The sequence below is a fragment of the Nannospalax galili genome, unplaced genomic scaffold (genome assembly GCF_000622305.1).
Source record: "Nannospalax galili isolate Female #2095 unplaced genomic scaffold, S.galili_v1.0 scaffold1409, whole genome shotgun sequence".
NCBI lineage: Eukaryota > Metazoa > Chordata > Mammalia > Rodentia > Spalacidae > Nannospalax > Nannospalax galili.
This window is the reverse complement of record NW_008359780.1, coordinates 410,012-421,685: the sequence shown is the minus strand read 5'-3', so window position 1 is coordinate 421,685 and position 11,674 is coordinate 410,012. Positions and strand designations below refer to the sequence as shown.

At 46.6% G+C, this 11,674-nt stretch overlaps 1 protein-coding gene across 3 annotated transcripts in view; it reads left to right on the top strand.

Annotated features, from left to right (window-relative positions):
• Nucleotides 1–2,980: 2,980 nt before the first annotated feature.
• The window catches only part of Shc3 (SHC adaptor protein 3), a 219,120-nt gene continuing 210,426 nt past the window's right edge, over nt 2,981–11,674 (top strand). For all 3 annotated transcript variants that reach the window (XM_029558971.1, XM_029558969.1, XM_029558970.1), the window contains exon 1: nt 2,981–5,533. In XM_029558971.1, the coding sequence (XP_029414831.1) occupies nt 5,066–5,533 (468 nt within the window). In that variant the 5' untranslated portion in view covers nt 2,981–5,065. The remainder of the gene's footprint in view (nt 5,534–11,674) is intronic.

Here is an 11,674-nt window from a genome sequence, read left to right as displayed (position 1 = left end):
AGAGAGATGGCTCAGAGGTTAAGAGCACTGGCTGCTCTTGCAGATGACAAGAGTTCAATTCCCAGCACCCATCCATATGGCAGTTAACAACTGTCCATAACTCCAGTTCCAGGGGAATTTGACATTGTCTTCTTATCTCTGTGGGCACTGCATGACACAGGCACACTTACGTACATGCAGGCAATACACCTGTACACATAAAATTTAAAAAATAATCAATAAAATATAAAAAAAGAAGAGAGGTGGATTCTGCTTCAGGTCTCTAAGAGGTTCCTTGGACGTGGTAGCAGTTAATATAGGATTTGCTTTATATATAATGGCATTTTATATATAGTGCATTTAGGATGTAGTATAAATGTAAGCTGTGTTTGCATCTCTGTTTTATCCTTGCTAAAACTTTATGAGATCTCTGTCTGGTTTGCTTTACAGAGAAGCAATCTGAAGCCGTGAGATTAAGTACTTTGCTAGCGGTCACACATGATAATGCTGTGTTATTGAACAAGGAAGTCACTTAAACTCTATGTAAAGACGTGGAGGCAGGAATAATTTATCCTGCAGGAAAACCACAAGAAGTAAAGCAAGGCTCCAGTGGGGAAGGATGGGAGCTGCTGGAGACAGAGGCCAGAAAAGGAGACAGAGACCAGACTCAGAAACAAGTGATGATGACTGATTCAGTTGGAATTTAATGAGCACCTATGAAGTGACCTCTGAGTAGCCCACAAGTACAGAGCACCCCCAAACAGAAGCAAGCTCTGGACAGAATCATTAAGCACTTCTTACGTGCTAAAGAGTTTGGGTTTTATCATTCAGGAAGCGATAAAAGACTTTAATCCAATGGCTGCCAAAAGTAGTCAGTTTGCTCTGGCAGCAGTTGTAGGGCAGGGGTTTGAGAGGAAGCAGAGTGACAGCAATCATGGAGAGAGGGGAAGGGATTGGAGTGACAGGAGGCAAAGAGACACAGTAGTGTCTAATTGGGTGACTAATTGGAAGTGGGTGGTGAAGACTTGGGAGAGGTCAGCTAGGAGGATTGGGGCTTGAGGTCTGACTGGCTAGATAATCAGATGGTGATGTGTCCCATTAAGAGAGAAATGACAGTGGAGGGCTGATAGGGAGTCAGGTAGGAGAAAACGTGAGGGAAGAGGGATTCACGTTTGATTTTGATTTTTTTACTCTGGTATTTTAAATTTTATTTATTTATTTTATGTGTATGAGTGTATTGCCTACATGTATGTAAGTATACCCATGTCGTACAATGCCTGTGGCAGTTAGAAGAGGGTATTGGATCCCCAGGAAATGGAGTTATGGATAACTGTTAGCTGCCATGTAGATGTTGGGAATGGAACCTGGGTCCTCTGCAAGAGCATCTGTCCAGCCCTCATTTTTTCTTTCTTTCTTTTTATTAAAAATACATTTTTGCTAGCTTTAGTGTGTGTGTGTGTGTGTGCGCGCGCGCGTGTGTGTGTGTATGTATGTATGTATGTGTGTGTGTGTCTGTGCATTTCAGGGCATGTGTGGTGGCAGTCAGAGGACAGCTTACAAGAGTTGTTCTTTTCTTTCACCATGTGAGACTAAGGGCTCAAACTCAGGTCTGGTGGCAAGCACCTTTGTCTGCTAAACCATCTCCCTGACCCCATCTTTGTTTTGAGACAAGGTCTCTTGTTGGCCTAGAACTTGCTGAGTAGACTAGGTTGGCTGACCAGGGAGCTCTAAGAGACTGCCCGTCTCTGGCTATGTAGCACAGGAATCACAAGAGTGTCCTACTATGCACATTTTTTTTTTTTCTTTTTAATGTGAGTCCCTGCAGATAGAACTCAGGTCTTCATGCTTGAAAGGTGAGCACTCGACTGACTGGACTATGACTTGAGTCTCCTCCCCCATTTTTGTTTATTTATTTTTTAAAACAGGGTCTTACTTTGTAGCCCTGGCTGGGCTGGTATTTGCTATGTAGACCAGACTGGCCTCCATCTCACAGAGATCCACCTGCCTCTGCCTTGGGAGTGCTCAGATTAAAGGCATGTGCCACCAAGCCAGCCCCTTCTCTTCTTATAAAGATAGAAAGATTCAATTCCAGGCCTCCACTCTGATGGCCTATCCCAGTCACCCCCATAAGCCCTTCCTTTAAACACCACAGTTAGATCAAATTTCACCTTCTGAATTCCCCCATGAGGATTAGATTTCCACAGGAGCCTTCAGAGAGAACACTATTCAAACCATAGCACAGACTATGAAAATCTCGTCTAGAGTTATTACCTACCCAGGCGTCTCCTTTCTTACCAATGCCAGTTTGTTGCAGTTTGATAACCCAGAGGCTTGGGGACCATCTCCCAGCTCGTTGGGGGAGAACAAAGGGCTCTCCTGGATCAGCGGTAGAGAGGGGCTCCCACGCAGGTGCTGGAGAGCTCCATCCTGAAGCCCACACATATTGGGCTTTTTCTTTTCTCTTTCGGTTCAAAACATTCAAATCATCTTCCGGTTAATCGTGATTTCACTCTACTGTATCATATTCTTGGGATACTAACACCTGTGAGTGTATGTTTTTGTATGCAGGAAATTTATACTGCCTTTCATATTTTCTGTCACTCATTTTCTTGCACTGGCCTCACCATAATAAAAGAACTCAAAGTCTCCTGCTGGCTAACGGGTTAATGCTGCAGCTTTGAAATTTTCCCCCTTGGGGACTACAGTTTGCACAGGCGTCCTTTATTCTTCTGTTAGGAAAGACTTAAGGGGAAGAGGCTAAGACTCTGACTGCGCCTTCCCTGCACATTCATAAGAAAAGCTGGTACATTCATGGCTGCTCCATGATGTAGAAGAATGAGTGAATGAAAGTTTGGGGCACAGCTCACCTCCAAGAGAGTGGTCCTGCTTCACACAGACCTGAGCCGCGATCTCGAATTTCCCTATAAAGCCATCCCCCGCCCCACTCCCACCGTCATGGCGTTCCCAGCATTTTTGTAATCAAACTGGGTGGTGGGTTTTTTTGAGTTTTTTCCCCTTTCTCTTTTTTTCCCACACTGCCTTGGATAAAAGATCCCGCCCTTGATTGAAATGGAATCTTCCACTATTGAGCGAGCCTTTGTTGAATGAGTCATCGGCGCGGTCGCTGATTGGAGGAGGCCTCCTGAGCCCAGGGGATTGTCTGGCACCGGCTGTAAGGCCCCGCTCCATTCACAGAAACGCTGGCTCGCTCGCCGGCCTTTTCATTCACACAAACAGCATCTCATTCACATTCTGCCGCTTTTTTTTTTTTTTTTTTTTTTTTTTTCTAATGAAGACCACGGTTTGGGAATGGTGGGGCTGACTTGTTTCAGATTGGAGGGGGACTCTGATCTCCTTCGAAATCGTCGGTGGGGTGTGCTTCTGCTGTTGCTATGCGAGCGAGGGGAAGGGAGAAAGGAGAGAGCCGGGTGGCTGCTGGGCTAGGGCTGCGGCGCGGGAGGAGAACGGTGGGGACGCGTTTGCTGCGCCGGGGACGGCGCGGTTGCTCTGCGCTCCTGCATCCTCGGAGCCCGCCTCGCCCGCGCGCGCCGTGGGTGGCGCTCCCTAAACTCCTCTCCTCTGGCTCCCTGCAAGCCCGGGGACCTCGGTGCCACCCACGATCAGCCCTGGGCGTGAAAAGACTCAGGGTGACCTGCTAGTGTGCTAGAGGCGAACGCATTCGCTTGTGCAGAAGTTACCAGGAAACTTTGACAGCGACTCTCTTCACCGTGGCGCAAGGTTATTATCTTAACGCATGCGGCCACCTGGCAGAGGCCACCAAAGGGGTTAGTGGGTCCCAGAATCTCCGGAAGACCTCCGGAAAGGCCGTCACTGTTGTGTTCCAAGCGCGAGGAAGAAGGCCTACGCGTGTCACTGCAAGCTTGGGCCTGACTCCCAACTACGAGGCTTCTCTTGCTGTGGATTTGGTGGGCAGTTAGAGCAGCCGCATTTTACCCCCATCCTGGCTGAAGGGCTGCAAGCAACAACTGAAGGGGCTTTAAAATGGATTGCTAGTGTCTCTTAGGCGTGTTTCCAGAGCTTAACACATTCATTTGGAATAAAGCTTGAATCGCAGCCCTCTTTTTCAGGAATGGATTTCTGGAGCCTGTTGCCGCTCATCAGAGAAGCACTCCTCCCTTTTGGAAGTAGATTTTCAACTTAACCCTGGCTGAGAAAGACGGCTGACTGTTGTAAATTAGCAGGGAAGACCCCTGGAGCTGCACTGGGCGGAAGTTCATATGTAGATTTGATTTTTGTGTGTGTTTTGTTGAGGAGTTGCATCGCCACAGAGCCTCGTCATGGCTGCTCTGCTGCTCTGAAAAGGAAGAAAACTGCAGGAAACTGGTGTTTTTATGCTCACCTGCTGGCGAAGATTCCTTTTATTTTTCTATTTGAAAAATACTTGCTACTTTCCAAATCAGGATTCATCAGGAATTGCCGAAGACTTCTTCTTAAAAAGCCTTCGTCACATTTTAAAGCATCCCTGTCAGACGCAGACGAGCTGAGCCGGAAAGAGCAAACCCTAAGATGGAATAATGGGTTTCAGAAAGTTTATCTGATCTTTGGAAGGAACTGGATCTACCTTTGGCACAGATGCGGGATGGGGAGGGGGCAGGCGAAAAATCAAGACAGGAAAGAAATCTCCACGAAGGTAGAAAAAGGGAATTTGAGAATTGATTGGCTGTAGTTGTTGTCGGCGGGTGGAAGCCGGTTTCTTGTCTCTTGCTACAGGAAGTGATTTGCGGAGTTCACCAAGCCTTTGTTGAGAAGGGTCTCCTCTCCCCGTGAGTCACGCTTGGGCTGGAGCAGCCCCAGGCAGCCGGGCGCTTCAGCAGCGGCAATTATGACTTCGGCAAAGCCGGCGTTCCACCCCAAGCCGCGGTCTCCCGGGCCGGCGCTGCGTGGCAGCTGCGGTGCTGCCTTTTAACGGTCCTCGGCCTCGGCTGTCCCTCTGCACACAGGCTGTCCCGGGACCCCAGCTCCTCGTGCCGCTCCGGGGCCCGCGGCTCGCGTGCTATGCGCGGTAGCCCGCGCCGGGGCCGGCAGCAGCAGCGCCCGGGCGGATGCGGCGAACCCACGGAGGGGCATGCTTCCAAGGACCAAATACAACCGCTTCAGGGATGACGCGGTGACATCGGCCGATGACCTTCTCCACAGCTTGTCGGTGAGCGGCGGCAAGGTCTCGGCGGCGGCCGCGGCGACCCCCTACCTGGTGTCGGGCGAGGCGCTGCGCAAGGCGCCAGACGATGGGCCCGGCAGCCTGGGCCACCTGCTCCACAAGGTGTCCCACCTGAAACTCTCCAGCTCCGGCCTGCGCGGCCTGTCGTCCGCCGCCCGGGAGCGTGCGGGCGCGAGGCTCTCGGGCAGCTGCAGCGCGCCCAGCCTGGCCGCCCCAGAAGGCGGCAGCGCAACCCCTGGGTCCCGCGCCCAGGCCGCCAGCATGAGCGCCGCCAGGAAGGGTCGGCCGGGCGACGAGCCGCTGCCCAGGACCCCGCGGGGCGCTCCGCACGCCAACGACCAGGTGCTGGGGCCCGGAGTCACCTATGTGGTCAAGGTGGGTAACCTGAGCGCAGCGCCCTGGAAGGGGTCCTGGGGTCAGGGTGAGGGGTGAGTGATGCTAGGGGCGGAGGTCCTTCTCTGGTGTCCCAGGGTGCGGGAAACACTCGTGGCTGTCGTACTGGATGCAAGGAGATGGTCTTCCCTAGCCATCCTTTTGCTTGGCAAGGCGAGGAGCGAACTACAAATGTGCCTTTCGTGTATACTTGCGGAAAAGGTTGAACAGTCTGGCGACACCAAAGGGCCTGGTTTCTTCTGGGCTCCGATTTTAGGGCATGCATCTGCCACTTGACTTAATGAGCTGTCCCGCCAGTGCTCCTCTCGCCCTGGGCGCCCAGCCATGGGACTCGGGCCTGGCCTACCTACTGGTTTATGAAGTACACTTGTCAGACCCAGCAGCCCACTTCCCTGATGAACGATGGATCCTGGTGGCACAACTTTGTGTCCTCCCCTGGCGGCAGGGTGGGCCACTTCTTCCCTCCACACCAAGAATGCCCACCTCCTGAAAGGCTGGCCATACGCTGGGCTGGCTTGCTTTCTATATAAGATGGGTTCTATTTTCTTACCTAGCAAGATTTTCTTTGGTCCTGAGTTGTTTTGGTTTGCAGCATTGAAAAGAGACTTTGGGACTATTTATTCTGGTGACTGTAGTTTTCCATTTAAATGGGGTGGTGGGGTGGGTGTAGTTGTGGCACCTGGACCCACAGGCTGCAAAGAATGATAAAGACCACAATGCAGTTGGCAGCCATGGTATCTAAGGAGCAGGTAGTCAGCACAGTTCCAGTGCTCTGCTAAGTGCTTATTTCCTCCTGCCTGACCTGCTGCGGCAGCCGCAGTCTCCCCCTGGGCACAGTTCTCCCAGACAGGGCTGAGAACGCGGCTGTGTTGTTTCAGTTCTGCCACCCAAGGCGTAGCTTTTTGTTGAAACAGAAATGAGACATGAACCCTGTCCCCTCTTGTGTTAATAAAACTGTAGGACACTGGTCTGTAAGCACTAGCTGCAGATCCAATGAAAAAATTCCACAGGGCACCCCTTCAGGTAAAACTCCCTGCAATGTATAACTCTGTTATCTTTCACTGTGTAAAAAACATATAAAAATGTGTCCATCAGTGTTAAAAATAGGGTCTGTCCCCAATCCAAGTCTGCATTTTAGTTTGACCTGCTTCTCAGCTACTGAACATGGATCGTCATATTTTACCAAAAGTGACACAGATCAGCATAAAATATGCGCATTTGGTTGAGTTTATCTTAAAGAAAATGAATATAGTTCTTGTATTGCTTATTTAAATTGCAGGTCAGGGGCCACCCAACCAAACAAAAAATGCTGACAACTACTTCTAGAATGTTAGTTTAAAAATATTTTATTACTTTTATTTTATGTGTATGAGTGTATTGCCTGCATGTATGTGAGTGCACCCATGTCATGCAATGCCGCGGAGGTCAGAAGAGGGCTTTGGATTCCCCTGGAACTGGAGTTAAGGACAGTTTGTAGCCACCATATGGGTGCTGGGAATAGAACCCTGGTCCCCTGCAAGAGCAGTCAGTGCTCTTGACTGCTGAGCCATCTCTCCAGCCCCTAGAATGTTAGTTTTATAACTGCTACTTCTTTCTGTTAAGTCTACATTTAAAATTGGTGAACTGAGTTGGGCAAAGCTTTGCGTGTATTATGTCGCTCATGGAGGGGAGTTTTCAAATTAAGGGACACTACTCAAACTTAGACTTAAAAAAAGTATTAACTGTATCAGTCCCCAAACAATGTCAATGAATCTGGAATTTAAATACTCAGAAAAATTAAATTGTTATTTTAGAAAAAGCATCACTTTGCCTAAGGCTTTGCCTTTGCCTTTGGAGGAAGGGAGATGTCCCTTTCAAAGGCCAAACTGGACTCTAGGAAGATAAAGCTGCTCTGCTTGGGTGCTTTCTGTGGGAGCCAGGTTTTGAGTCACCCCAGTGTCAACAGGGGAACTTCATGGGTGGAAGAGCAGAGTGGGTCTGCTCAGAGCCTACTGTGCCTCAGTGAGGGGACACTACAGTGCCACAGGGGTGCAGGGTACCAGTTACTGGTGATCTGCACTGTCCTTGCTTCATCCCCTGGTTGGTCAGCAGCTGTGAATAATGGTGTCCTGTGGTCCCTGAAATCCTGGAGGAGTTTAAGATCATGAAGAAAGAAAGCCAGACACTAAAGGACAGTTGCATGTCTTGTGTGTGCGTCCCCTTCAAATGACTGCATGGCTCTCTGTTGGCACACATGTGCAGATTCCTGCATTGTCCATGTTGAGTTTAAAACCAACTTGTTTCATTGAAAAATTGTAAAGTGTTAAAAAAAAAAGCCCACATTTGGTATTGTTCACTGATACGTGAATATTCCTCTGTGTCCCTCAAAGACTTCTGGTGACTAAAAACCAGACCATGTCTTAGAACTAGGTTTCACTTCTAGAATCTTAAGTTTTAGCATTTGGGAAAGGATTTAATTTTCTTTGATATAAATTTGTTTTCTAACTTAAAGAAAGCCCCAGATGCTCAGTTTCTGAAAGATTCCTACACTGAATCATTACAGATTTTCTCCCCTAACAGACATACCTACTGATAGGTAATATCAGGATGATCTACAGTAGTGATAAGACTCGGATATTTCGGCATCATCTAGTTACTTAAGAGAGGGACCGTAAGATATCCAAGCCTGGTGGGGTTTGCTTGTCTATGAAGCATCAAACTATTTCTGCAGTAGCTGATAGCATTAATTAATGAAGGATGGAAAATTTAAAACTGAAAAAAGTTCCCCAGGAGCAAATTTAAACTATCTTTCCATCACTTCCAAGCCTTCTGTTAATCTTTTAAAAGTTTTAAAATTAATTTATTTTTATTTTATGTGTATGAGTGTTCGCCTGCATGTATGTAAGTGTATCATGTGTGTGTAATGCCTGTGGAGGCCAGAAGAGGGTTAAGTTGGGTCCCCTGAACCTGGAGTTTAGGGATGGTTGCTAACTGCTATGTAGGTGCTAAGAATGGAATTCAATCCTCTGTAAGAGCAACAAATGCTCTTAACTACTGAACCATGTCTCCAGCCCCCCTTTTTTCTGTTTTTTAATTGAATTTTTGCGTATTTCATACAATACATCTTAGTCATATTTAGACCTCCTATCTACACCCCCAAAACCCCCTCCCACCAGAATTCATGCATTATGTTATGTTCTCCAATCCTTAAAAAAAATTGGGGGGGGGCAGGGTTTCATATATCCCAGGCTGGCTTTGAACTTGCCATGAAGTTAATGATAATCTCAAACTTCTGATCCTCCTGCCTCCACCTCTCGACTGCCAAGACTACAGGTCTGCACTGCCACACCTGGTTTATGCTGTGTGGGGGATCAAATCTAGTGCTCGGGCATGCTAGGCAAACACTCTTCCAACTGAACTACAGTGCCATCCTGGCCTGATGTTAAATAACAGCAGGAGCTCATGCACCCAGGAGGGGTCAAGATTTAGACTATGGTCAGCCAGATCTTACTGACAACACTTACTTTTTTTTTTTAATTGTAGTAACATAGAAGAGAAAGAGCAAGGAAATAATCATTGGATAGACAGAAAAGAAAAATCTAACAGCAAAGATTAATGAATACTTCATAAATTTTCTGTTTAAATTGTTTTCTGTTTAGATATAACACTCTTGTAGAAATAGAAAAGAATATCAATTTCAGCATGCCAACCTTTGAATTCTGTGGTCCTGAGTCGGAGGATTTCGTGAAGCTGCAGCAGGTGCAAAGGCCACATGCTGGTGCCCATCATCTCCATCCTGGTTTCTGCAGGGGAGACTTTAGGAAGGAAAGCTAGACAGGCACAGTTCACAGTTCTTCTTCAAGAGCCTGGGGCTAGCTGTCTGAAGACAAGTCTAAGGTTCAGTTTGGGCCTGGTGGACACTGAGGCTGCTGTTGGGGATGTGATACTGTGGACTACAATGTGATCCCCACAGAAAGGGCTCCTTAGGTCACTTGAAAAATTTTGAAAGGCCGAGGTGATTGGAGAGGAACTCACTGGCAGAGATGCGCTCACAAGTGACCATGTTTAGAGCAGTTCCACTGCTACCTGCAAAACTGAGATCCAACTGGAAAGCAAAGGTTTAAGGGATCACTGTGTAGAGCTGTGCACACAGTGGTTGTCACCTAGGAATCGGTAGATTAAGGCTGCTCATACATCTTGGGGATAGTTCTGTTTCTGTATGCGGGTGTTCCCCCCCCCCGTGAAAAAACCAGCCAGCTGTTTACAGATTTCTTTCCCCAGTATTGGAGATTGAGCTCAGGTCCTTACACATGCTAGGCAAGAGTTCACCACTGACATCCCCAGACCTATAGGAGGTGTTAACAGCCACAAAGGAGGGAGTTATTTCCTGATGTTCTGGCACTGGTTTTCTAACAGAACAAAGCTTGTTTTTGTAAAAATCATTTAAAAGTTTCTTTATTTCTCCCACTTATGAATCTCGTGACATCTGGGGTGGTGTGAATCATTTGCTTTATTCATTAACGTTCTCGTTATTTCGTTATCTTTATCTTTATAAATTATTTTTATAAATTGCATTTATTCTAAAATTTGTTCTTAAGTTTTGCTTTGAGTCCATCTATATAAGGATTTTTAAGAGTTCTTTTAATAAGTGAGAAAACTGTGAGAGCAGTCATTGCCAAGTCCTGAGCACATCTAAGATGCCTTTCCTGTATAACGGGTTAATCAAATTTAGTTTTAGTTCTAGATTTAAAAAAAATCTTCCTTGATGTGGAGTTGAACTTTAAAAGTTGGTATTTTTCCTTAGAGTTGTTTAAAAATCTTATAATATGTAGCTCTCATGTGACTACTGTCCAAGAACTGAACAGTAATTTAAGAAACTTTCATGACAATAATGCTAACATTCTTAATTTGATCTGGAAAACTGTGTTATCTCTTATGTGACAGAAGCATCAATGTTTAAAAAAATCCCTCCACATATCCACATGTACATACCTCACAGCTAAACATATCCCACTACAAAGATTCATGTGCCACATACCACATATCATTGCATATACACCCACACCATACATACACTGTATAGATATACATACGTCATATCCACATAACACATTTCATTCATATACAACTCCATACCCTACATACAACATACACATTGCATAGATATAACCACATACCACATACTACACACATACACACATCACATACATACACACTCATATGCCTTACACACTACATGGACATACACACATGCCACATACCACTCACAGATATATAGCACACATCATATGCTTACACATACCTGCATCCTACACGCACACATACACACACACACATTCCACATAACAGACACACACATAACACATATCATATACACACAGCCTACATAATATATAGATATACACACATGCCACATACCACCCACAGACACATATAACTCACATAATATACACCCCCCTGCACCCTATACACATACTGCATACACATATGTCACACACCACTCACAGTACACCTTATGTACATACACCCCCTACACCTTGCACACACCCTGTATAGATATACACATACATCTCTTAGCCCTATTCTGCCTCCACACATCACATTCCTTTCCCCATCACATATACACACACCCCTTCCCACCTCTACAACCCACAGGCACACACCCTATGATATTATGGATTGGGTCTGTTTTCATTCTGATTAGAAAGTAGCAAATGTCTCATTTTCAGAAATACCTAGTGATTCCCTTCATTTCCTTTGTAATCCTGTTTAAGAACAAAGACAAATGAACCATCAGCTGTTTGTGAGCCTTCGATCCTGCATAGGACACACTTCTACATTGGGTGTCACCTTTGGATAAATAGATGTCTGTCTTTGAAAGAGCATATGATAAATACCCTTTAAAGCCCTGATGATGGAAAGTTGGGCCATTTTGCAAGCTATGTGGAACTGTGGTGTTGGCTCTCAGGTGGTAGTGCATCAGAGTCAGGGCCTGGCAGGCAAAAGGCAGAACAGCTAGGTGTGGGCTTGAATGGTCAGTCCATCTCTCTGAATCTTGCTGCTCCTGCCATGGAAGATGAGGTAGGGCTGTGCTAGGGTTGGTCTCTAAATCTGCAAGCTTGGACTGGCGTAAGTATTAGTATT